Here is a 27,125-nt window from a genome sequence, read left to right as displayed (position 1 = left end):
GTAGAGGCTTTTGCTTGTCTTTTGACAGCTATGCTGTCAAATTGAGTATACGTGATTTTTCGTCCGTAATCATCGGTATTTTGCAATTTGGAGGAGTATATAATAATTATCGTTAATTCATTTTGGATTTAATTGTACTATAATCCAAGTAATATTCATTTAATACTCTTACAGTTGAATCATGCAGTCCATCAAATTGTATTACAGTCAGTAGCAGCTCTATCGTATTTGTTATCATCAAAATATTAGTCGCATCTAACTTTGAAGATGGTTTTACTATCTTCATTTACTGTTAAATCATTTTATAGAAAACTTGGTAGACAGTGTACTAATTTTAAACATGTACACACATTCTGTGCTGGATCTTTACGCTATGATGCAAGGACTTTGCCAGCTGAAACTAGGAGGTCGGCAAGATATTTCACTACTTCTTTTCGTTTCTACGATAAAAGCGAACCGAAGAAAGATGTAATAATCCAAGGTGGAAATAATCAAAAATCACAAAAACTTATAGTACAGAAACCTCAAGGAAATATAAGCGTGAAAGCTGAAATAGGTGAAGATAGTACTGTTACTAAAGTCACTATACAGAAGGCCCAAGCTCAAGTATCTAAGGAGACTGCTCCTCCACCTGGTGATTAACATTAATATATTATTTCAAGTACAGTCATCAGCAATAGTATCTTACACAACTAGGGCCGCAAAAATATGTGACACGTTCTTATTTGGAGCGCAATAAGAGCGCGTCATATATTTTTGCGGTCCTAGTTGTGTAAGATACTATTGCTGATGATTGTACAAAAAAAATAACATTTCAAGCAAACATCACTTACATGAACATAACAATCCTATGTAAACATTTTTTTTATATATCTGTGTGTTCCAGTAAAAAAACGACTCCTGATAGATTTTTCTGCTTCATATACTGAACGTAACTTTATAACACCCATGAGAGCCATGACGGAATACTTGTTGAAGCAATCAGACCTAGAGTCTCTCCCGAAGGTATTGAGGAGATCTCCATATGAGGCAGAACCACCCATAACTGTGTATTACAGAAAGGATGTTGAAGCAAAGGCTATTGAGGTGAGCATTTCTTGTTTTTATGAGGAGTAAGAAAATAACGAAATATGAGAGAACTTTAAACTGTGCTTTCAATAACACAATACAAGTACATGGAAACACAAATAATACATGAAGACATAGGTAAACATCAGGCGGGCTTATCGCTAAAGAGCAATCTCTTCCAGACAACATCTCTTACAGATGTAGTGCATAATTGTTTTCCTTCTTACTTAGAAATGTTTGTATTTGTCATGCTAATTCAGTCAACATTACTTTTTGTACTGAGACTGACCGAAATAGCAAGACATGTTTGTATGTTTCTGTGAAAATATGAAGGAAAATAATTATGCACTACTTCTGTACAATGCAAAGACTAATCTAGAGTCATGGACATAAATGGTTCTTATTTGTACACTGAAATATGGGTGAAAATAACATTAAACTACAGCAGCGGTCGGCAACCTTTTAGCAGCCAAGGGCCACATAGTAGTTAAAGAGGTTGCTGCGGGCCCCACTTTTGTGAATATGTGTGATTTTATCAGACATTGTTGTTTGACAATATTACATACAAAATAGCCAGGAGACTCGCGGGCCGCTTGTTGCCGACCGCTATAGAATGGTCGGCATCACAAAAAAGCTCAAAAACGACAAATGCTGATGTGGTATGTGGTGGTGAATAGGTAACTTAGATTCCGTTGTTCCCATCATTTTATGTGTCAAGCTCTCTGGCAAATGGCACATATTGTTTGGCACTAATGTAAGTTACCCTGAAACCCAACATTTACATGTTCTTTATTTACCACGTGTAACATTAAATGTTGGAACATTATTATATATATTTTTTTAATGTGCTTGTTTACATTTAGGTTTGGGGTTCAAAGGAAGCACTGGATAAAGAGTTACTAAGAAGAGAATTAGATAGGAGAAGATACGAACAAGGTATGCTAGCAGATAAATGATTGATTCATTCAGCCTCTAACTGGACTTTGACAGCATAGATGTAGTTACATTTTATTTATTAGTATGGTCACCTGCAATAATATGTTACTCATCGAAGGTCGTAAAAATATGTGACGCGCTCTTATGGCTCTACAAATATAAGATCGTGTCAGATATTTTTGCGGCCTTCGTTGTGTAACATATTATTGCAGGTGACTGTACCACATAATTATCAATAAAGCATCTCACCCTCTTGTCATCCTCTGAAGTAGCAATAACAACTCTATGAGAAAGTAACTCTGACTGTGAAGGCTCAAACTATCTCCATACTTTATAGTTAAGAAGTTCTAAATAGCTTGAGGCAGACGGCCTTCCTTGCTAAAAACTATCTTATGACCTTACATAGGATAGTTTTTATCAATCATCATCATCATCCCATGCAGACGAATATTGGACCTAGTAGGGCATTTTTTTTAAGTTGCAAAATTCCAAAATCTAAAATGCAAGATGGGGATCTTGCATTTTAGATTTTGGAATTTTTATATTATTTCCACTCGTCCCCAAAATTTCAATAAATTTTTTTTGCCCATTTTTTTTACGGTAAGGGTAATTTTTTTTACAGTAAAAATGGAAAATGCTCATGATTCTAAGTAGAGATAATATAAAAATTCCCAATATTTAACAATAAGCAAAGTTTCAGTTTCAAAATATTTTTAACAGATGTATTTACTGTCAAAAGGCGATTAAGGAATTATAGGAGGGAAATGAGCCATAAAAAAGATGATGAGGAATCCGGATTGAAGACTCGATCCGGCCGTGTGGTGCTGACCGCAATTGGAATGTAAGTGTCAACTAATTTTACGGTTTCACCCGTGTATTTTTAGTCACTCACGCGACATGTTTTGGAGAGACTTGGTCTCCATTTTCAAGCACTAACAGTGCATGAACTGCTTGAGCAGCGGTTACGCTAGTTGCGCGTCGCGTACTGTTACTCGCCGTACAGTGCTTTAGGCGCGCGATCAAATAACCTTTTAAAAAAGTGTTTAAACCAGTAAATATTTTTAAATTAATGTAGTTTTCATTTATTTTCAGAAACGGTTGCAACTTTTTGTTCAAACTGTGTGCATGGTGCTACACTGGATCGCACAGCCTGTTCTCCGAGTGCATCCACTCGCTAGCCGACACGGTCAACCAACTGATCCTGGCCTATGGAATACATAAATCTGTCCAGGCATGTGATATCCTACCTACTTAACTCTCGCGTTTTGTACTTACACATATTTAATTACTCTTTTTCTGTCAGTTTAATTACGCCTTAATTGGAATAAAAGAAAAAGCAATTAGCAAACTTCGGTGGTCTCGGGTCTCGGTAGGCCCTCAAAATAGAGAATATATAAAGTCAAATTTATTATATGTGGATAAATATATAAAGAAATCGTTGCTGTCAAAAGGGTTTCCGATCTAGACTCACGGTACTTATGGTTTAGGTTTACCGTATACCTATTTTGCAGATGGCCGATCCGGACCACCCGTACGGGTACACCAACATGCGGTACGTGTCGTCGCTCATATCCGGAGTGGGTATCTTCTGCGTGGGCAGCGGACTGTCCTTTTACCACGGCGTCACTGGAATACTGGACCCCCAGCCGCTCCATGACTTTTATTGGGTAAAATATTGTAAATTACTACTATGTTGTACATAGTTTCATTGACAACATATCATGTCCCGACATGTTGATGCCACGGCTCATGGGAACCTGGGGTCCGTTTGACAACTAATCCCAATAATTGGCATTGGAACTAGTTTTTACAAAAGCGACTGCTGACCTTTCAATTAGAGGGTAAACTAGGCCTTATTGGGATTAGTCCGGTTTCCTCACGATGATGTTTTCCTTCAACCAATAACGATTGGTAAATATCAAATGATATTTCGTAGGTTCATAAGTTCCGAAAAACTCATTGGCACGAGCCGGGGTTCGAACCCGCGAACTCCGGATTGCAAGTCGCGCGCACCGCGCGTGAGCGCTTTTTTTTATGAGTGCTGAGTATATCTCGCATCGAGTTGCATAAGGTTGAATGTGAAACAAAGTCAACTCTTTAGGGCCCCCCCACTAGGGTGGAGTGAAAGTGGCCAAAATTTTTTTTTTCTTTTTTTCAAATTTCCTGTATCATTAATCGATGATCCTAAGTAAAACCTTTGTTCATACCAAAAATCAGACGTCTAGGACTTAATCTTCAGGTGGCGCACCTTGAAGGTAGTTTACAAAAAACTTTAAATTTTACGCTTAAGTGGCTCCCACTATTCGAAGTCGATTCACGATTTAACTTTATAAACGCGGTGTTTTTAATTGTATCGAAGTGTCATCTCATATATGAATCGGTTTTATTCGAAGTAAATACAATTAATTGCTTGTGGCGAAGAAGTGAAAATTGAAAGTAAAGTGTTACAAAATGCCAAAAACTAGAAAAGATTTGAGGTGTCCTGTGTTTGGCGATCCAGAAAAATTAAGTGGTAATATGTTGCCGACGTATAGTGATGTGATTAAATATTACTTATGGCACATAAACTATCTACTCGAGTTGAATAATGGAAAAGATCCTTCAGTCAAATATATTTGTGAAATAATTGCTACCGATATCGAAAATATATGGGCTAAAGCATCTATCCCTACAATTAGTCATCAACAAGTTGTCGCAAGATTGATTGTGTATTACAACAAGTATAAAGGTGTAAAAAAACTGCGTAATGACACCAAAAAGCAAACCGTTTATGAAGATTCTCTGAAAAGTTATTTGATATCGCAACATGTAAATGTATATCCAGAGAAGTACCTATGCAAATGTGTAACTAAAGTGCCTGTTGCTGGAGAATTATTCTTGCAAGACCAACGAACTGATCGCAAAATGTATATAGGGACTGTTGACAAGGTCAGTGCTGGAACTGTCAGACGTCCAAATTATATTTGAAGCAGATGAAGAAGTACTAGGAGCACACATGGATTTTTGCACAAACTGATCATACTTTCGCTTCCTAATTTCGCCTCGCTGGATAGATTGGGTCATCACCTTGTCAACAGTCCCTATATACATTTTGCGATCAGTTCGTTGGTCTTGCAAGAATAATTCTTCAGCAACAGGCACTTTAGTTACACATTTGCATACTTCTCTGGATACATTACATGTTGCGATATCAAATAACTTTTCAGAGAATCTTCATAAAAGGTTTGTTTTTTGGAGTCATTACGCAGTTTTTTTACACCTTTATACTTGTTGTGATACACAATCAATCTTGCGACAACTTGTTGATGACCAATTGTAGGGATAGATGCTTTAGCCCATATATTTTCGATATCGGTAGCAATTATTTCACAAATATCTTTGACTGAAGGATCTTTTCCATTATTCAACTCGAGTACATAGTTTATGTGCCATAAGTAATATTTAATTACATCACTATACGTCGGCAACATATTACCACTTAATTTTTGTGGATCGCCAAACACAGGACACCTCAAATCTTTTCGAGTTTTTGGCATTTTGTAACACTTTACTTTCAATTTTCACTTCTTTGCCACAAGCAATTAATTGTATTTACTTCAAATAAAACCGATTCATATACGAGATCACACTTCGATACAATTAAAAACACCGCGTTTATAAACTTAAATCGTGAATCGACTTCGAATAGTGGGAGCCACTTAAAGCGTAAAAATTAAAGATTTTTGTAAACTACCTTCAAGGTGCGCCACCTGAAGATTAAGTCCTAGACGTCTGATTTTTGGTATGAACAGAGGTTTTACTTAGGATCATCGATTAATGATACAGGAAATTTGAAAAAAAGAAAAAAGAAATTTTTGGTTACTTTCACTCCACCCTACCCCCCACATCTGGCGTCTTTCGAGCGTCGGCGTCTACAATTCTATGGCCGACGTCGACGCAACTGCGCAGCGACGTTATTTTCCATAGCGCTGGACCGACGCCGACAGACGCCGACGCTCGAAAGACGCCAGATGTGGGGGGGGGGGGGGGGGCTTAGGAGAGCCAAAACAAAAATAAGATTGTCCTAATCTATTTAAAAATAATTACTTTCAGGCTTACTTCGTGTTAGGCGGGGCAGTAGTTTCTGAAGGCGCGACATTAATGGTCGCTCTGAACTCCTTGCGGAAAGGAGCGAAGGAAGCTGACACCCCGCTATATGAATACAGTAAGTATTTAGTTGTCTCGCTATGTTAGTACAGTAACAACAACCACATATTCCAGCATACGCTGACTAGGAAAATTCCCGAAAAAAGGGGGCGAGGTCGCCCACGTACTTACCACCTGGAGGCGCACAGTGGAAAAGGAGGATGCACCAGTTGGCCTCGGCTGGGCGGAGCTAGAGGAGCCCGCGCCGGACCCTGAAAAATGGAAGTCCCTTCTGAGAGCCCTATGTCCCTGATGAGGTATAACAGTAGGATACCATTATCAAGTATTTGGTTTGATTTTAATCTCATGACGGAGCCAGAAGATGGATAGTAGAACACTTCGGTGGCTACTAGCACAACCGTTGGGGACATTAAGTAGAGTGCAATAATTAAGTGGATGGGGTTTAAATGGGCATAATGTCGTTTCAGTAATGCGTAGTTCGGACCCGTCGGTGAACGTGGTGCTGCTCGAGGACACGGCGGCCGTGGCGGGCGTGGTGGTGGCCGCGTCGTGCATGGCCATCTCGCAGTACACGGGCAGCCCGCTGCCCGACGCCGTCGGCAGCATCCTCGTCGGCACCATCCTGGGCGGCGTGGCCTCCTTTATTATACTTAGCAACGTGGGCGCGCTGGTCGGCAGGTACCTGTCTCTGTGATGTAGCTCATGCCTACAGAGGGAGGATCATCATCATAGGCCTTTTCGTCTATATCAGACGATTTATGGTGTAACACCGTTTTTGGTTTTGGTTTATATAGAGGGAGGATAAATCTCGCAGTACATGGCCAAACCGTTGCCCGGCTGTGCCGCCGGCATATATAGTCTGTTGGACTCTGTAAATCGGACACCGTGAGACTACTGCCTCGAAATTCTTGTCAGAAGAATCATTTTACGTTGATGTGGGTGGTTCAACTGTCTCTTGTCACCTGTTGTGATAGTTTCGTTCTCCTGGGTCACTCATTAATAACATGATTTTATAGTATTTAAATTCACCAAACATGCATTAACTGTGTTACTGCTGTCCCTTGGATGATGGGACAGAATAACAACAAGAAAATGTTAATTCGCCGGTGTATTCATTAAGTACGTGTCTTTCAGATCTATCCCGCAAGAACAGTTGGACGAAATCAATAGTGTCTTAGAAAGAGATTTCATGATTCGCGCCATCCATGACGTCAAGGGCATCGATATAGGAAGCAATCTGATTCGATACAAGGTAATTTGATTAAATCAATATACAGAAATAGTTATAATATAATGATGAATTATAAGCAATATTAATTGTTTTTATTTTATTATAGGCTGAAGTGGATTTCGATGGCAGAGCACTTACAAGATCTTATTTAGAGAAGCACGACTTAAATGCGTTATTAGAGGTAAGTATTATAAATCTTATAATAAAATTCGTTATAAAGCGAGGACGCCAAGCACGATGAATTTCTTCGGACATTGACTCTCTTTTGTATATTGCTGTCACACCGATGATGCTGACGGTCGTTGCCACTGCGACACGTACAAACTAAATAATACGGCTAAATATGGATGTCGTAGTATTTGTATGGAGACGGCCGCTATATGACGGCACCGCTATCCTAGGAAACTAGAACATAAGCCTACAATATATTATTCACAAAGCTTATCGAGGTCAAAACTGTACTCGTTGACGAATATTGTGCATAAATGAAATTAATGTTTGAAACGCTTAAATATTTCAGGATATGAAGAAGATACAGACAATCGACGACGTGGAAGCATTCTTGTTGAAGCACGGAGAGAATATAGTAGACATGTTGGGCGGAGAAATTGACCGAATAGAGCTCAAGTTAAGGGTAAGAATTACACAATTAATTATATCTACATCTCTATTACTCTTCCATATTAGTAAGATAGACACGGCGTTTTGTTTCTATGCGAACAATTGTCATCTTGGCTAGGCCCCCAGGCGTAGCACAGCGAGCGTTGCGGCAGTATCTAGAGCGCAAGGTAGACTACCGGTCTTTTTCTAACTATATTAATTAGAGGGAAACGGGTGGTCGAGCGTGTGTACCACTATACCTATGACTGTGGGGTGCCCACACGGGGAGAAATTAACCATCGGAATTTTTATGGTCATGTAAAAATATTTTTTCACCTCTTGCAGCCCGAACAAGGGTACTTTGCTTCTTAAAAACAGTGAGCAAAATGCGATTTTGCTCACTGAGTGAGACAAAATGACATTCAAGTGACCTTTATAGTCAAATGTCATTTCAACATGCGGGGTCTAATACAAGTTCGATATACTTGGGTTCTATTATCTCTGTCCCTCTAGGTATGTTCTCACTGCTTAGGGTGAAAAATTTTGTGTACTACACGAGATCAAAGTTATTTACATCTCGTGCGCTTTTGAATCCCTTACTACGCTCAAGATTCTAAATTAGATTCACTCGCTACGCTCGTGAATCTATTATAGAATCTTTCGCTTGCACGGGACTCAAAATAAGCACTCGAAGAAATATCAAACTTTGATCTCTTGTTGTACAAATAACTAATTCACTTTTATCGGCAGCTTTTTTCCGTGACCAAACAGCCATTCAGCTCACTTTGGTGCATACTAGAAGCCCGTGTAGGTTGTGATTCGTTATTACTTATAATATTTTTCATAGCTTGGGCACGGTGATAGCTGTCATCTCCAATATCTCCATACGAATTCAAACCTTAAGGCCCCGTTCGCACGGCAGCTTATGCAACGCGCGTTAAAAAAGCGTTTGAATGACACAAATGGATAGCCATATACAGTCGCCATCAGATATATCGGAGCAGCCAAGGTGTTCACAAATATCTGAACACGCCTCTATTGTCAAGGCATTAGAGTGCGTGTTCAGATATTGTGAACACCTTGGCCGCTCCGATATATCTGATGGCGACTTGTATGTATTCACACGACAGCGGTGGCGCTTTTATCAAGGTTGTTGGATTTTGGACTTTAAGCCTTGGCCGTTAAATCGAATTTAAAGTGCGGACAGATTCAAGCGCTTTTTTAACGCGCGTTAAAAAAGCTGTCGTGGGAATGGGGGCTTAAACGCAATATTAATGTAGGCTTCGAGCAACACCGGCTTCCGACACGTCGGAAGGGAGGGGCCCAAGCCATATCTCACGGTACAAATCTTTCTGCCATTTTTCGCGGGGGGAAGGTGCACACAGTCGCACTTCTCACACACTTACATACAAAATCCAATCAGAGGCCCTACCGCGAACCACGTTCGACGTGTTGCCTCTCTATGGCACTTGTAAATTCATACGTAAGTGTGACAGGGAGGCAACACGTCAAACGTGGTTCGCGGTAGGCCCTCTGTAATGACGACACAAATACATAGAAAATGACACACGTCAAAGACAAATCTTGCAAACCTCGTTCTCTTTTTGTGTACGGACGAGTGACTAGTGTCACAACACGCACACTAACACATTTTCGTTGAAGTATGTCATTGTATTCTGAGAGATGAGAAGTCGGATTTGTCGCTCGACCGATCCGCAATTTGTACTGAGCGAGCAAAATCGATAAATCCAACAATTACTTGAGACTAAAATATAATAATTGTGTTTAAATGTAATTAAACGTATGATATGTAAAAAAAAAATACTACATGTGAAATGTAACACTTTCTTTTTGTAAATTTGATGTCCCCGACCTCTTTTTATAGCAAAAAACCGAGCAAACAGGCATTTTTGTGCAACAGTGTTCACGCGCGCGTCTGGACTCGGTCTAGTGAAAAATCCAAGTGCAACTAGTTTTATTACCCGCGCTAGATTAGATTGACGCGCTAATCTTGTACCTCGGCAGAGGGGAAATAGTGCGAATGCCGCCTCCCTTCCGTGTTGCTCGAAGAATGTAGGTATTGAGATGACAACTGTCACAGTGCCCAAGCTATGGGAAATATACTGTAGTACCTACTTTTACTTCGATGCTCTAAAATCTCGTTATTTATTTCAGAAAAAGTTTCCACAAGTACGGCATTGCGACTTAGAGATACTTTAATCTTGCGAAGATACCTACGTCAGCAAAACTGAAGATATTGTATGTAATTATATATTTTAGGGGATTCGTATTAGTTCGTATAGTATACATAAATTCTCAGTTATGTGTGCTGGGGCAGTATTGTGATACGTATAAGTAATCAGCTAACTCGGATGGAAACACTTCTCATTGAAATAATTAGTTGTAAATATGGAATGTTCTTAAAATAAGTTTTTGTTAAGGGACAAATATTGTTTTAGACAGAAAATACGGATCATTCTATAGTTAAAATTTTCCGAGCTGATTTTTTGGGCTTATACCAAATCTGTTAAAAAACAAGCGGTTACTAACTGCTACAGATTCCGTCACAAGTGAACGGGAATAAGCCCATTTAAAAAGCAATTTTACCATCCTATTTATATGGTTCAATTCAAGTAAAACCTCATTCGGAGATACCAATACTATACAATACCTTTTGTTAACAGATTAGGAGTTGAGCCCAAAAACTCATTTCAGAAAATAACAACTACTGGCGTAGAGTATTTTCACATCACGATCTTATTTCACTATAAGTCTCGAGTGATGCTAAACGCTCTACAAAATATTAATTTATCAATCTTTGATATCTATAGAATAGATAGAGTAATTCGCCAACAACTGGCCGCCTAATTTTTAGTTTAGGGTGGCCAATTACTAACAGTGGCCAATTACTGGCGAATTACCCTATTCGAAAGTTGAATTTAGATCAGATGTGCATAATAAATCAATATAGGTACATACTTGAGAGCGTAATTTCTAACCCAGAAGAAATAGTTACTTTATTTACAAGGAAAAGTTGTTGTTTGACCCATCGCGCTAATATTGATACCCAAGCAAGCGATAATTCTAAAACTGAACCACGAGCGCAGCGAGTGGTTCGAAAAATTGAATATTGAGCCTTGTGCGTGTTTCATGGCACGAGGACATACTTGGCTACTGAGTTAAACAAATTTTCACCACACCAGCAGCACAGAGAGCCTTTATGAGCTGGTGTGGTGTTACATATGTTAATTATTACCGAAATAAACCACGCAGCAGGTCTGTACAGGTATCTTACTGTCCAAGCCCGAGTCACAGATATTTCGAGATGCACTTTGACTACCGAGAACCCGCGTGGTAGGCACTCGTAATGTTTGCTCAGATGCCGGACAACCCGCCCAGCGGGTTGTTTTGTACGCAGATATAGACGACCGGTTTCTGGGGTAGTGCGCCGTTTTTTGCCCGGTTGCGAAAGTGTTAATAGTTAATACATTTGGACTATTACCCATTTGCTGTGATTTAGTTGTATTTGATATTTATTAGAGTACTTGTGTAAGTTTGTGATGAGTTAAAATATTTATATAAGTATATTTTGTGTAGGTATGTTCAGTTATTCTACGCAAATGTGAGTAAAATCGTTGACAAGTCATGTTTTTATTTTATATTTTTCACCAAAACCCCAGGAGTAATTACATGTAAGGGCCACTTACACCATTCACTAACCCGAGGTTAACCGCGGTCAACCCTGGAGTTACCATGGTTGCCAGTACAATTTGATACTGGGTGAACGGTTTAACCGGTTAACCCTGGGTTATTGGAATGGTGCATGCAGCACTAAGGTCCACTTGCACCATTCACTAACCCGGGGTTAACTGGTTAAACCTGGAGTTACCATGATTAGCAGTACTATTTTAGCTCAATACGAGCCATCTTGGTATTGGGGGTGATAAGAAAGCAGTTTATGTCGCGGAGCACCTTTCTCCATATAACCGGGATTTACATAGAGCTGCCAGAATGGCAGCAAAAGATAAAAAATATAAATTTGTCTGGGTGAGGAATGGAAGAGTTTTTCTTCGTAAAGATGAAAATTCACCAGCTATAGTTCTGAAGGACTTGGACTCAATTCTTAAATTATAATTAATCCAGACTCTCTCTTTTAACCTAAATTAATGTAAGATATTTAGAATATTTTTGTTAAAATTCACTATTTTATCTTGTTATTATCAAAATACCAGAGGTTTGAATACTAAAATACATGATTTTCATTGCAAAGTTTCCGTAAATGAGTACGATATTATATGTATAACGGAAACCTGGTTACAGGACAATATAAGCGATACGGAATTATTTGATGATAGATATATTGTTTACCGCCGAGCTCGAAATGTCAACAGTCCCTTTTCCAAAAAAACAGGTGGTGGTGTGATGATAGCGATACATAAAAAGATTACATCATACAGATTATACGAATATGACACACACACTGAGGATTTATGGATTGTTATAGAGACCCGTAACAAAAACCATGTAACAAAAATGTGTATTTGTTGTGTATATCTACCACCACCTGTGAAGTTAGCTGATCTCGAACAGTTTGTAGATAAGGCATCTGCGGGCTTATCAACATTTAGCGACGTTGTGATATTAGGCGATTTTAACTTGTCCACTGTTGATTGGACACCTAGTAACTCCGACACACAGAATTTGCAGGCAGTAGCTGACTCCTCGTGTGGCATTAAACATGTTCTTACCGATTTTATGGATTTTTGCGATCTTAAACAATATAATTACGTAAGGAACTGCAAAAACAGAATATTAGATCTCATATTGTCTACTAGGCTAGTCTCAGTGGAAGAATGTGATGATCCATTAAGTAATGTTGACCATTTTCATCCTCCTCTAGAAATATTAATAAATTTAAATCAAGAAAGTACCTTGTCACCATGTCCACACCCTAGGCCTAACTTTTATAAAGCAAATTATGAACAAATAATTAAATATCTTAACGAATTTGACTGGTTGGAGATAATGGAATCCTGTTGTGATGTTAACGAGATGGTGCAGAAACTTTACGAAACGATACAGTTAGCTATTAAAAAGTTTGTTCCTTTAAGTAAGCCAAAAGGAAACAAATACCCACCGTGGTTTACAAAAAGCCTTATAAGAACAATTAAGGAAAAGTATAAGATTCGTCAACGGTATAAGAAATATCGTAATCCCTTAGATTTGGTTAGTCTCAATTTAATTAAAAAACGATGTAACGACGGAATTATTAGTTGTTATAACGATTATTGCAAGAATCTTGAAAATAAAATAGCCCAGAGTCCCAAATATTTTTGGTCATATATAAAGCAGAAAAGAAAAAATAAAAGTACGATACCATCTAAAATGAACCTAGGCAGTGATCATGCTATGGATAGTGCCAGTATCTGTGAATTATTTGCTAAAAATTTCTCATCTATTTACAAAACACCTGATGTCAATATGGTAAATGCAAACACTATACAAAGAGATTCAACTTTGACAAACTCATTAGGTATTTTTTCAATCGCGGAAGATACGATCTTCTCTAAAATAAAAACGCTAGACTTGTCTAAAGGCCCAGGGCCTGATCATCTTCCCCCTATTTTTATAAATAAATGTGCAAAATCCCTTTTGATACCACTTAAAATCATCTTCAATAAATCTCTCGAAACAGGCATTTTTCCAACCACTTGGAAGGAAACCAAAATTGTACCCGTTTATAAAGATGGTCCAAAAACTGATATTAAAAACTATAGGCCCATAGCCATCTTATCCATTATCCCAAAGATATTTGAGTCACTGGTTTACCCAAACCTATATGCTCATTTTAAACAACAGTTAACCGACAAGCAACATGGTTTTATTCAGTCGCGATCGACCAACTCGAATATGGTAGCTTTTGTTGAGAAGCTTGCTGAACACATAGATAACCGTGTACAGGTAGACGCGGTATATACTGATCTCAGCAAGGCTTTCGACAGAGTGAATCACGCTATTTTGTTGAGCAGACTTTCTGAATGTGGAGTAGGTGACCCCTTACTGGCGTGGTTCAAATCATACCTAACAAATCGAAAACTCCATGTTTCTATTAACGGAGAATTATCTAAACCGTTTTTTGCCACATCTGGGGTACCGCAAGGTTCGCACCTAGGCCCCTTGCTGTTTCTGATCTTTATCAATAGTATCGTGAATTGTTGTTCATACTCGGAACCATACCTGTACGCAGATGACCTAAAAATAGTGCGGCCCATAAAAACTGATGTAGATAGGTTGCTTCTACAAAGCGATATCAACAGACTGCACAGCTGGTGCTTAGAAAATAAAATGGAACTAAACCCTAAAAAATGTTACCACATTAGCTACACACGTAACAAAAACACTATAGATTCAAAGTATAACATAAATGGAGAGCAGTTGCAAAAAGTAAATACCATACGTGATTTGGGTGTTATAATGGATAGTAAACTAACCTTCAACGCTCACTATGATAGTATCATAATGAAATCGTCTCGAATGTTAGGATTTTTGATAAGAAACTCTATACATTTTAAGCACGTTCGTACCAGAAAGATACTTTATTTTGCCCTGGTGAGAAGCGTTCTAGAGTACTGCTCACAGATATGGTCACCCATCTACGAAGTCCATAAGAACCGCATAGAAAAAATACAAAGACGCTTTTTGACTCATTTAGGGTTTGTATCGCGTAATGGACATAAACTACGGTCGTACCAACAGCGTCTTAAGTTCTTCAATGTTTCAACGCTAAATAGTAGGAGAAAAATGCTTGATCTAACGTTTTTTTACAAACTAATAAACCATAAAGGAGTGGATTGTCCAGAACTGCTTGCAAAGGTTAACCTTGCCGTTCCTTCGAGATTGCCGCGCCCTGGTGTTTACAAGCTGTTCAAAGATAGGTTGAGAAAATCAAACTTGGGGCGCAACTCGCCACTGTCTAGGTTTTATCAAACTTACAACCATCTCCCGAACTCCTTGGAAGTTGATATACTTGGTAACAGCCTCATAGATTTTAAAAGAAAAGTGCTGAAGTATTTCAGCTCCCTGGACTCCGGGAGACGGTAATGTGCATGTTATGTTATACTACAACATTTAAATTTAATAAATTTACATTGTATTTCCATCTTCCTGCATGTTTTCCTCATAATTTTGTCTCTGTTCTCAAAATAATGTCAATGTTATTGTTAATGATGTCCTATTTCGTCGCTTTTCTGTCGCAAAGTGCGAATGTATTCCAATTAATTAATTCATTCATTTATACATAATTCTCTTCTATTTAAAAAAAAATATATATATTTGTTAAATTTTATTTATTAATAGCTTAAGTCTAAATGTCCTATGTACCTATATTGTATGTCCTAAGATACTGGAGCAAGCTGTGGTTACCTATAATTGGACAAACGTCTACCTTTAATGTTTTGTAAGCTACTGATTCTTTATTCTTGATGTATTGTCTGTTGGTGATCCTAAATAAATAAATAAATAAAAAAAAAAAAAAAAAAAAAAAAAAAAAAAAAAAAAAAAAAAAAAAAAAAAAAAAAAAAAAAAAAAAAAAAAAAAACTATTTGACACTGGGTTAACAGTTTAACCGGTTCATCCCGCGTTAGTGGGATGGCGCAAGTGGCACTAAGTGATGTACTTAAGTAAAATAAATTGAATCGAATTTAAATTTTAATTAGTAAAAAATATAATAATTCTATTTAACTTACTCGCTTTTTGTTATAATTAAAAGATACATGACAATAAAATAAACAGTTGAGAACACACCTGCTCTATTATCTACTGTGACGAGAACTCATTCATTCCCAATATAGCAATTTTACCATAACAATAGTTATTTGTTTTACAAGGGGGCAAAGTTGTTGTTTAACCGCTCGTGCTAATATTGATACCCGAGCCAGCGATATATTCCAAAATTGGTTCGAAAAATGGAATCTTGAGCGTTGCGAGGGTTTCAAAGCACGAGGGTTAAACAAAATTTGCCCCCGAGTGAAACACAAAATTTTTCACCACACCAACCCGAAGCAAATATTAAATGTAAAATATGAAACAAAATCAAACCAAATCAAATCCAAATGAATGTTTTTAAATATTTATCATCCAAAATCATCATTTAAAAGTCAATTCTACCAGCAAACATAAGAAAACCACTCAAAATTTGCATTTGATTACTTTGCCTCACATGTGAATAAAATGCAACTTTGCTATCAGTGTTTGAAGTGCAAAGTAAGCCTTTCCGAGCTGGTGTGGTGAAAAAGTATTTACCAGTTAAATTGAGTGCTACAGTATACAAACAGCATCAAATAGATAGTATAAACGGCTAAAGTAGCCAAATATATCTACACATTTTTGGCATTTAATACCTTGACTATACCAAATGTGTGTCACGATATTTGGACGTCACTATCTATCTTATGCTGACAGTACAGTCGACGTAAAATATATGTTCACACCATTGGACCTCACTGCCACCAGCAGAGGCCTGTTTCACATAAGCTTGTAACTTGTAATAGAAGTGGAAGTCCCATTTTTAACAAAAGCTTTCAAAAAGTGACATTCGCTTGTATTACAAGTTACAAGCTCTTGAGACACATGCCCCAGATGTCTCTGCCAGCAAGAGGACCCGCAACCACCGGCAAGCCAAGCTACTTTTATTTGGGTTAGCATAGCGCACATTTTCATACAGTCCACTGGCTTTACACCACTTTTTTCGTAATAAGGCGATACATTTTTGACGTCGACTGTACCTAGCCAGACAGTGACAAGCTTATAGCTTTTGTTTCTTGAGTTCTAACGTGATGGCATCTTTAATAAATGGCATATACTGATGATTCAATCAACACATTCAGTGCCAGCGCGCTACAAGTGTAAACGGCAACACGGGAAAACCCGTATGTAGCGAAAAGCTCCTACGAATAGAAAACCCGCGTAGCAGGTCGCTGGCACTTGGCAGTGAATGTGTTACAAATTATTCTTTACATTTAATTATTCTTTACAAATGATGAAACCTTAACGTTTCCACAGAATAAATAATAGTACTATAGGTATAGAAGATTCGCTCTCTAACAAAACGCGACTGTTACGATTAAGACAGATAGGACCGCTAGGTGGCGGAAGCGCCATGCGGGGCTTATGGCTAGCCTAGCCACCAAAATTGGTGTGGGACGGATCGCGGAGTGAGCCACGCCTGACCTTTCTATGATGCCGAATAAAAACATGCTTGATAATGTATACGAACTTATGTTAAAATATAAGAATAGATTAAAATGCAACAAGTGGAATCGTAAGGCAAACGTGCCGATATCACAGCTGGGTATTACGTCAAATATATGTTCAGTTCCACCCTATATAAACAAGAATTACAATTAATTTAGAATAATATGTGAATGAATGAGGGCCCATAATAAAAGTGCAACAATATTCTTCCAGAGGTTCCATAACTTTTAAATGCTACCTTACTTATACCATTTTAGTCATAATTATTTTGTTAAAAGACAGAATATATTGTGACTATCAGAGCCATTCTTAGTTTATTGAATAAATGAATAGGTACCGAAGGTTTTGTTACAAAGCACTTTGTCTCATAACTACTTTTAATTGGTGTTTTCTTAATCAGAATCATAAGCTCTAATCGATCTAGGCAATAAAAATAGGATTAATTACATTTACATGGAAAATTACATTAAACAAGTCTTTTTACAAAAAAAGTTGGAATGAGAACGTGCCGATTCGAAAAACCGATACAATTTTTTTTATTGCTTGAATCGAAAGTGCTAACAATTCTAAGCAAGAAACACACAAACATAATATTGTACCTAATCCAAAACAGGAAAAACTCTTGACTCTGTTATTCGGCCAATTCATTTTGTAATCCGCCGAACGACAAAATCACGGTATTTTAATACATTATTTTGCCGTTTGCAACGCCACAGCTATGTGCCGCTATACTAGCCTTCAACCAAACTAACGACCGAGGTCATATCACTATCTCTCTCACTCTTGGCATGACCACGTAAACATGAATGAGAAGTTTTACGACACCGGTCGTCTCGTTGAGGGCTAGTATAGGGCTGTAGCCCATTGTAGCGCATTGGCGGTCAAAGGCTTAACCTTTTCGACGCCGTGTCAAACACAAAAGCTGTCAGACGCCACGTCACCGAAGTGTCAAAACTGAAATTGAACTTTATGCATAATGCACGTAGGTCTATGTTGCTCTGTGGTCTGTGACCGATTAAGAGCCAACAGGAGTGGTCATTTCTCCATACAGGAGAGGCGTAGTATTCAAAACTATATCAATTAGCCAAAAAAGCAAAACGGTCCGACACAGATAATTACATAATCATTTAGATTTCCAAGTTTGGTTAGGATTGGTTAAGTTTTGGAGGAAACAGTGAGTACGAAACCTCGATTTTTGAGATTTTTTCGCCTTGTCCTCATCGCACTAGTTTTAGGAGCCACTTCCGTTAGCGAGACGGGTATATTTACCTAAAATTTTAAAACTCAGCTCCTGTTTCGTCTTAATCCGTCTTTGGCGTTGGACCTGCGGTGCGGATATATCGGTCATTGGCGTCAAGGTTAACAGAGTTCCGAGATGAAGTTACTTTATTATATCACACAGCGGGTCTCGTCTGCGGCAGGCACAGGTTGTAGTGAGCGGTCTTGTTCCAGAAGTCTGCCTTCTTCCAGCCGCACCAGCCCTTGGCCAGGACCGTGGCCAGCTCGTCCGCGCCCGTGTAGTGCGGGTCGAGGATCAGGTAGCGGGTCTCGTTGGTCCCAGCGTCGAACTCGACGCCTAGTATCGTGTGCGCTAGGACTCCGCCGCCTGGTTGGAAAATTCTGTGGTTATACCTCGAGGCTGGCAAATGAATACGGTGTATTTCCATTTGGCCCCGCCGCGCAAAGATGGGAATAGGTAAATGAATCACTCACATCTCATATGGCGGCGGTCGCATGGGGCGGGAACAGATGGGAATTCACTATAAACACCTAGTCTGGTCGGTAGTGAGTGACTCTTGAGATGCATCTTGAGGCTAATAAATAATATGTCCTAGTTCCAATCCCGGTATGGGCATTTGCGTGTTCATCACGAATATTGTTCCCGAGTTATTGTGTTATCTATAATCTACATAATAATGTCGCCTAATACCCTCAAATGAGGCAAGCTTGTACTATGAGGTCTACACCTCATAGCACAAGCTTTGATTAATTTGGGACTAGGTTAATCCCTGTGAGATTGTCCCCAAATATTCATCAATTTATCTAAATGCTGCGTTTACAAAATCAGAAACTTTATAAAACCGTTTGTTACTACAGGTAATGGTAATTATTTATTAAAACTTACCAATCATAATGGGGCTGCCATGTCTCTGGAAATGGTGCAACAGCTCCGGAGTGTAGCTCTGCAGTTCGGCACCGGTATTGGCAAATATAATCCTAGACTGGACGCCGAGCAGGGTCTCCAGACAGAACGACACTTCTGTCGAGCCGATCCATTGCTTGGAACCTACGAACGATGATGGCTTATCTCCGATATCGACAAGGCACTGTTGGATTTCCCTGTGGCTGGGAACTTCTACTGTTGTGTATCCTTGATACCTGAGAATGAAATAAGATACTTTTTAATTTTCTTTCGGAAGGCTAAATTAATAGCTGGACCAAGTCCAAGATAAGCTGCAACGATTTTGATAGCACACGCAGTGCAATTGTTATTTTAAATGTTAAATTCTATGAAATTATGACGTATAAATAACACTTGCACTGCGTATTCTATCAAAATCTTAGCAGACTGTTCTTGGTCTAACTCTAATATACTTATACCAAATCCCGATTTTTTTTTAAAGGAAATCAATTATGATAAATATTTTGACATAGTTTTTTGCGCTTTTGTGCTATTATTCACATCGCCGATAGTGTAGAGGAGCCATAAGGTTCTCAGACCTGCCAGTCGATCCAAGTTATCAAGATTGTTTAGTTTTCTAATCCTTTGACAGCTAAAGACGTCCACAGACGTTATGTTACGTACGGTTAATGTAATATTAACCTTCATCCGTTCTGATAGGTTTTATTATTATTGGGGTGTTGTGGGCCTTGAGTGCCACCTCGACCAAGCTCTGATTTATTGTGACGGCCCTTTAAAGTTCACTACTAATGCCCGTTGAATCCAGCAAATTCCAGCTTCTTTGGGCTGTAATGCTCTGTATCTCATAGGGTTCTAGCAAAGACATATGTAACTTCGTATAAGATGAATAGTCTAAGAAAAAAACGTGCCTCGGAAATCAAGAAAAAGTCATTCTCGGATAGATGGCGTACACACCTTTAGCCTATTCTCGGCTAGATGGCGTGACGACACTGTTTTATATTTAACAATTTTAATCAGTGAATGAACATGGGTCAAAATGATATCAAAATAATAAAATAATTTATCCATATATATTAATTTTTTTGATAATTTTATACGTGCTTATTTTGAGTTATAGTCGTGTGTCGATACATGGCAGTAAATTTACGGTGACTACAACATTTACTATGACAGGACCCTTCTATACTATCTATTCTTTTTGGTTCTAGTATTTGTCGCCCTAGGTAGGTACTTCATTTGGTTCTGATAGGTTTACGACGTAACGCAGCGAACGCACCTGAACCAGGAGAATATAGTCTGCAGGGAGCGGTAGGCGCAGCCCCAGCCGTCGTCGTGGACGCCGTCCTGCAGGTAGTGGTAGTAGCCGTAGCGGCCGCGCGCCAGCGCCGCGCGCGCGCCGGGCCGCGGCGCCGGCAGCGCGGCGTGCGGCCGCAGCAGCCGCGCCGGGGGCTGCGCGTGCGCGTTGCCGCGCCGGAACATCGGCCGGTCCACTGGCAGACCGAGCTGCTCGTGCAACAAACGCCTTTCTTTTTCTGAAAAACAATTAAAATCTAGACTACCATTTGATCACTCTGGCATTTTTCACATACCTCGAGTACCTACGATTATTTTGTTTGACATTGGTGTAATTTTATATACAGTCAGCAGCAGAAGTTGCTAAGCGGTCCAGATGTTCAAAATGATCTTGACGCGACTTTATTGTTAAGAGAATAATACCGTGTCAAGGTAATTTTGAACTCCTCGCCCGCTTAGCAACTTCTGCTGCTGACTGTACGTAATGTGTTTTGAATTATAAATAAATTGTCCACGAGTCAAAAAACAATCTTGAATAATACCTACTTATGAAAATCGAGGTAGAAAGAGAACATGAACTCACCCATGCTCTCATCAGGTATGCCCTTGGGCACAATCCTGGTGACGAAGTGGCCCAGCTCGTCGGGGATGAAGTGGAAGGTTTCCGGTAAACGCAGGCCCGCGCCATCGCCTATGCCCTCCTGACCTGGTCGGAATAGTACACTGAGCGGCTAACCGAAATTCGTAAATTGCGGGAATCTTTCTCTTTTACTCTAACGAAAGCGTAATTAGAGTGACAGAGAAAAATCCCCGCAATTTGCGAACTTCGATTATCGCGGTTATAGCCCTGCTGTATCACTGTGTGACAGTGACATATTCGCTAGTGACTTCGTAAACTGACCAACAATCATCTCGCTCGTACCACAGAATAAATAATAGTACTAGGTACAGAAGACTCACTCTCTAACAAAAAGCGTCGGTTACGATCAGGACAGATATGGCCGCTAGGTGGCGACAGCGCCACGCGCGGCTTATCGCTAGCCACCAAAATTGGTGTGGAACGGATGTAACTACTTTTAGCTACCTGTAGCAAAGCGACGAAATCACGGAGTGAGCCACGACTGCTCATACTGACATTTGTGCAAGCGAGATGCATTGCAGATGAAGCATTCGATAGCGCTTTAAGGCCGTTAAAACTCATGAAGGGTACTGGAGTCCCGTGGATGCGATATTGCGTTGGTGGAAAAGTTACCTCTAGGTCCCACGGACGCGATATCGCACACGCAATTCCATACTGAACTTAGGAAAACAAAAAACCCCTGGGGCTCATAGATTTTTTATGTTATCTCAAGGGATTACGCAATGAGTTTATTGCCTAGGAGCTCTACCTAACATTCGGTTATACGCAACATTACATTCAAAATAGTTTAAAACTATTATTTATAACACATATATGACAGAAAGAACTTTATTGACAGTAATTTTAGAAATCCAACACTACATACTTAAGTATCATTTTCATACTGGTGAGAGTGGTGAGCAATAAAGAATATTTGTATTGTATTGTATCAGTCTACCGTTTAACTGAGGCAGTTGGCGAGAAGTTACTTTAATCATAATATTTATTGTATTTACCTAATTGTTCAAGTAAGACAGTTTCTAGTAGTTTCAGGGAGCGGCAGGCGGCTTCTACTAGAACCGTGTACAACTCCAGCAACTTTGTGTTCCGGTGGATTATTGCTAACGTGTCTATTCTCAGCGGCATGCTAATACAAAATGAAGCTGAAAACAAAAGTATCAGATAAGAACAACATTAAGGATGGTAACAATACAGATATAACCTCTTTTAGGCCTATAGCTGTTCTTCCTGTGTTTGGTAAAATATTTGAAATCATGCTTAACCGCCAAATAAGTCTACAGGTGGCTAATCGCTTGCATCCCAGTCAGCACGGCTTCCGTAAGTCGCGATCTACAGTCACGAATCTCGTTGCCCTCGCTGACTATGTCTGCAAAGAGATGGATGAAGGGCACCAGGTCGATGCTGCATATTTCGACTTCAGAAAGGCATTCGACCTGGTCGACAACGACGTCTTGCTGAGCAAGCTGGCGCTAGCGGGCTTCACACCAAAGCTATTAGATTTCTTTGCTAATTACATGAGTGGCAGGCAGCAGTACGTCAGGGTGGGCGGCTTCGAGTCTAATGACTACTGTACGCTGTCTGGTGTGAGTCAGGGCAGTACCCTGGGGCCCACTCTTTTTCTCCTTATGATAAATGACTTGCCGGACACAATCAGTGCTGCTAAATGTCTTCTTTTCGCTGATGACCTGAAGCTGTTCCTAGGCATTCGTAGTATTAGCGACAGCGCAGAGTTGCAAGCTGATATTGATGCTGCTGCCAGGTGGAGTGAGAGGAATCGACTTCCCTTTAACGTAAAAAAGTGTAAGGCGATCACTTTCTCGCGCAAACGTTCTGCTCTTCAAACTGGGTACAGCTTAGCGGGTTCCTCCTTGGAGAAAGTTAGCGAAATTCGAGACCTGGGTTTAATATTAGATAGTAAATTTGACTTCCATTCGCATATCAATAGTATTTGCAAGCAGGTCAGTAAAACCTTAGGATTTGTTATGAGAATATCCAAGCAATTTCACGTTGGAGTGGCTAAGGTTCTCTATAACGCATACGTGCGCAGTAAGTTGGAATATGGTGCGGTTGTCTGGGATCCATATGAGGACAAGTATTCCCTAATGCTTGAAAAAATACAACGAAAATTTGCACGTTGGTTGTATAAAAAAGCCTATGGATATTACCCTTACCTCTACCCTTCCATCTTTGTCTCGGGGATGGTTGGGCTAGACACGCTCGCATTGAGGCGGAAGTTGTTGCTTCTGGTGCACTATCTCTCAATCATTCACCACCAAGTTGATAGCCCAGAGGTGTTAGAGAAGATAGGGTTGTTGGTTCCTAGGAGGATACCGCGGGATGTGGACGGGGCGGTCGCGCCGCGTCGCCGGCCGTGTGTGTTGCTGCGGCCGTCCGCTCGCACATGTTACGCGAGGCACGCACCTACCACGCGTGCTTTATCATTTCTACATATAATGCTCACTCAACACGTTGACGCTGACATGTTCGCCGATCGTTTAGCAAACTTGTGCAAAACTGCTAGACAATTTTTAAATTTTCATACTGCATGACATTGCTGGTAACATGTATTGTAATCTGTTTTGACATTTAATTTACTTTATTTTTATTGTTTTACCCTATTTCTGATTTTAATTTCTTGTTTTCTTAGAGTGTACGTAAAATTATAATTTTAATTTGTATGACATTTTTATGTGCATGTTTTTATATTTTTGTATGTTTTTAATTGTTACTATTTTGACAATGTATCTGTTTTTCTAGCGTGTAAGTGATTTGGTCTATAACTGTAAGCTTACATTGTGTTCAATAAATAAAATAAAAAACATGCAACATTTTTTCAAAGATACAACATTAAATCATAGAATTTCAATCTGTGCAGTAGATCAGTTTGATCACTTTCGACTTACTCTCAAAGTGAAGATAAATTGAATGGCTGTTTTTTCGAGTGTGTACAAAACTGGGAATAATTAATGTATTTCCCCATGATGTTTAATTATTTCTATTTTATCCCGTCACAGACGTAGATAAAATATACCAAATTATATATAATAGCAAGGCATTTTACGTAAAATAACTTACGTTTTCGTTGTGTAGTCATCATCTTTACAGCAGTCTTAATAAGTTTATCCGACAGTATATCCTTAGTAGCTTTTAAAATTAAGTTTGCGGGTAAAATTTCCTAAAAACAATATTTCATAATAATAAAATCTGTTCTAATATAGGTATAACTTACACTTAAGTGCGTGAAAATCTGTATACCTACTTGTAGATATGAAATTCTTTAGGCAGAAAGAGGTGCATCGCGAGTGAATTGCCGTGCAAAGTAGTTTCTTATTTGCAGAACTACCTTATCTGAGACATTAGCACTATTAGCAGCTTTTAAGCTTACCTCGAGCTAATTTCTCGAAAGGGAGGTCCATTTCATAGGAACCTGCTTACTGGTAGACAACTTATGAAATATATGAAAACAGGTCACTCATGTATTTTTAAGTCAAAGAACATGTTTCGCTGCATAACAAGGAGCTTGAATGGGAGTACACATTGTCGCTAGCTTTAGTCCATCAACGAGTGCTCCCGTTTATTGAGCTAAACATGCCGAGTAATTTTTGACTTATATATTATTTATTTAACCTTTATTGCACTAAAGAAAACCTTACAGTACAAAAGGCGGACTTAATGCCATAAGGCATAAGTGCCATAAGGCATTAAGTCTGCCACATGTGCGAATAGAAACATGTCTGTGTCTCAAGGAAGTGTTGTTATTAAAATAGGCAACTTACTATACTATTTGTGTTATGCTTCTTCTTTTTGGGCTGTTCTGGGCTCATTGAGTCTAAGAGTTCTCCGACCGTAGCATCTGGGCTTATCCCAGTCAATCCTACATCTGATGCCACTCCAAATAAATAAACTGATGTACCATTTATATGGAAGGAAACTTGACCTGATGCTATCTGTAGATAGAGAGAAATTTGTCAAGAAATTCAATATGTAAAGTACATATAATTTTTTACACTGGGTAATGGGTTGCAATACTTAAGTGGGCATGGAAGAAATCACTCCTAAGTGTGTGCATTACCTAACAACAACAACAACTTCTGAAATACAACAAGCACTTTTTTGTTGTAAGTAAATAGGTGCATATATGTTGTTGCTGAGTACTGGTGTTGATTGTTAGCGCTTTGACCTTTCAGTAAACAATTGAGGCTAAATGATTGTTATTTATGGAATTGGGTGTTTAAGTCAGAAAGGAAGTAATACTATGAATCCATTATAGACTGAATATTAATTGTTAATAAAAAAATATGAGTCAAACTGGTAATGTTGACGAAATATAAAGTGAGCCGATCTCTCGAACCAGTTTGAACAAGATCGGCTCACTTTATATTTTGCTAATGTTTACAAAAAATCAAGCATAGACAGGAGTGGGTTGTCCGTTATAATTTACCTTTATCCTTTTATTTTGCATTATATTCTTAACACCGTTAATTGTAGCTTCACAACTCAGCGGTATGACAGTGTTGAGGCGGACATGGAGAAACTGTTTCCACAACTCATCTGCCTCCAACACTTCATACTTGGTCTCCTCGAACTTATCGTGGACTAAGAAGTGTGCTTTCATATCCTTATTTTGATTTATAATGATCACCAGTGGGTTGTCTGTTATGTCTACATCCTGAAAAAAAAAGGTCAATGTGCAGAAGACTGTCTATGATTTAAGTAAATAATGTAATTATAAGTTTAATATTAACCATTGAAGTGGTAGGGCCCGGCTCGCACGGGTTCGTATAAAATAGTCAAATATGAAATTTAAATGATTAACTCAAAGTTGTCATTAAATTATTGCTTCAATAACATGATTCAGTAAAAAAGAACCATACAATCAATGCACAACAAGCAGAGCTATAAGGCCTGTTATAACCTGGTAAGACCCAAGTCAATTTTTGCGCTTTTTAATTTGGAACTTTCTTTTATTTCTATAAGAGGTCAAAACTAGGATTTAATTCGTACTTTTACGAGTACGCGGGGACTTACGAGGATAAAATAGATTACTTAACATTTTCCGCCTTCTAACCAGTCTGTTTAGTATGTTAATTCAATCACTTTGTTTTAAGTGACTCTTACAACTTAGTTACTATGAGATTATAAATGTTACCTGCAGGATTTCTTTCAACCTCGTCTCTGTCGTTAAAGTTTCCCCAAACTTTATGACCCCACACAACTCAATCTCGGTGGGCAAATGCAAGAGCAGCTGCTTGTATGTATTCTTCTCGCGTTCAAATAATTCTAAACTTAGCCCGACTACGAGCAAGTTTCCGTCGTACATAACCCCGTACAGACATCCTGTACTCTCATTTGTGTCTAATTTAGACAACCTCTGCCGGTAAAACACCAAAAATTAGAGGAAAAAACAATTATGATGACGTATTAGGTTAAGCATGATTTAGTAATGTTATGGCTCCCGGGAAAATTTGTTGTTAATACACCTTGATGGAGCACTATAAACACAGCTATTTTTAATCATCAATTTCATTGTAGTTTAAAGAATAATATTAAAAGTTTACCTCGATAACATAACTCGATATTTTGAGACGTGGTGACATTTTAACTAAAATGTTGCTATGCGCTGCGTAATGCACTAAAAGACGCATAGAAAAAAGAAGGGTGCATTCCACATGATGGGTCGGCAAACCACGGTCCGCATGCAGCTCTAAGCCTTATCTCTAAGCTTACAGATGACCCTTATTTCAGTCTCGGCAAAACATTATTTAGACTGTCTATGTCTATTTAAATTCTGTCCTTAACGTTCCCGAAACGATTGA

General features: G+C 38.9%; 2 protein-coding genes across 2 annotated transcripts; one reads left to right on the top strand and one right to left on the bottom strand.

The window, feature by feature from the left end:
* The first annotated feature begins 48 nt into the window (after nucleotides 1-48).
* Nucleotides 49-11,443, top strand: LOC134666432 (proton-coupled zinc antiporter SLC30A9, mitochondrial). The gene is made up of 12 exons (XM_063523592.1): nucleotides 49-634; nucleotides 887-1,086; nucleotides 1,932-2,004; nucleotides 2,725-2,845; nucleotides 3,097-3,235; nucleotides 3,516-3,671; nucleotides 6,097-6,208; nucleotides 6,618-6,828; nucleotides 7,285-7,402; nucleotides 7,488-7,562; nucleotides 7,902-8,015; nucleotides 10,157-11,443. Exons 1-12 carry the CDS (start codon nucleotides 268-270, stop codon nucleotides 10,199-10,201), a joined length of 1,731 nt encoding a protein of 576 aa, XP_063379662.1. The 5' UTR covers nucleotides 49-267; the 3' UTR covers nucleotides 10,202-11,443.
* A 4,232-nt stretch (nucleotides 11,444-15,675) lies between these two features.
* Nucleotides 15,676-26,920, bottom strand: LOC134666431 (probable Ufm1-specific protease 2). Its single transcript, XM_063523591.1, has 10 exons — nucleotides 26,868-26,920; nucleotides 26,459-26,680; nucleotides 25,751-25,978; nucleotides 25,086-25,256; nucleotides 24,385-24,484; nucleotides 22,305-22,451; nucleotides 21,253-21,375; nucleotides 20,653-20,908; nucleotides 19,359-19,612; nucleotides 15,676-18,839 (listed from the first exon to the last, which is right to left on the bottom strand). The coding sequence occupies exons 1-10, from the start codon at nucleotides 26,904-26,906 to the stop codon at nucleotides 18,628-18,630; spliced, it is 1,752 nt and encodes a 583-aa protein (XP_063379661.1). The 5' UTR covers nucleotides 26,907-26,920; the 3' UTR covers nucleotides 15,676-18,627.
* Nucleotides 26,921-27,125: the final 205 nt, after the last annotated feature.

The sequence above is a fragment of the Cydia fagiglandana genome, chromosome 8 (genome assembly GCF_963556715.1).
Source record: "Cydia fagiglandana chromosome 8, ilCydFagi1.1, whole genome shotgun sequence".
NCBI lineage: Eukaryota > Metazoa > Arthropoda > Insecta > Lepidoptera > Tortricidae > Cydia > Cydia fagiglandana.
Note: the sequence above shows the minus strand (reverse complement) of the source record. Positions and strands in the feature narration are given on the sequence as shown.

What these genes read in the sequence shown, in the direction of transcription:
- LOC134666431 (XM_063523591.1), bottom strand. Translation starts at nt 26,906, where the DNA reads ATGTCACCACGTCTCAAAATATCGAGTTATGTTATCGAG. An exon ending in TGCAAAATAAAAGGATAAAG is followed by an intron (nt 25,257 to 25,750) that starts GTAAATTATAAC and finishes CTCTATCTACAG; the next exon opens with ATAGCATCAGGTCAAGTTTC. An exon ending in TGTCTTACTTGAACAATTAG is followed by an intron (nt 21,376 to 22,304) that starts GTAAATACAATA and finishes TATTCCGACCAG; the next exon opens with GTCAGGAGGGCATAGGCGAT.
- LOC134666432 (XM_063523592.1), top strand. Translation starts at nt 268, where the DNA reads ATGGTTTTACTATCTTCATTTACTGTTAAATCATTTTATAGAAAACTT. An exon ending in GTGGGCGCGCTGGTCGGCAG is followed by an intron (nt 6,829 to 7,284) that starts GTACCTGTCTCT and finishes CGTGTCTTTCAG; the next exon opens with ATCTATCCCGCAAGAACAGT. An exon ending in GCAATCTGATTCGATACAAG is followed by an intron (nt 7,403 to 7,487) that starts GTAATTTGATTA and finishes ATTTTATTATAG; the next exon opens with GCTGAAGTGGATTTCGATGG.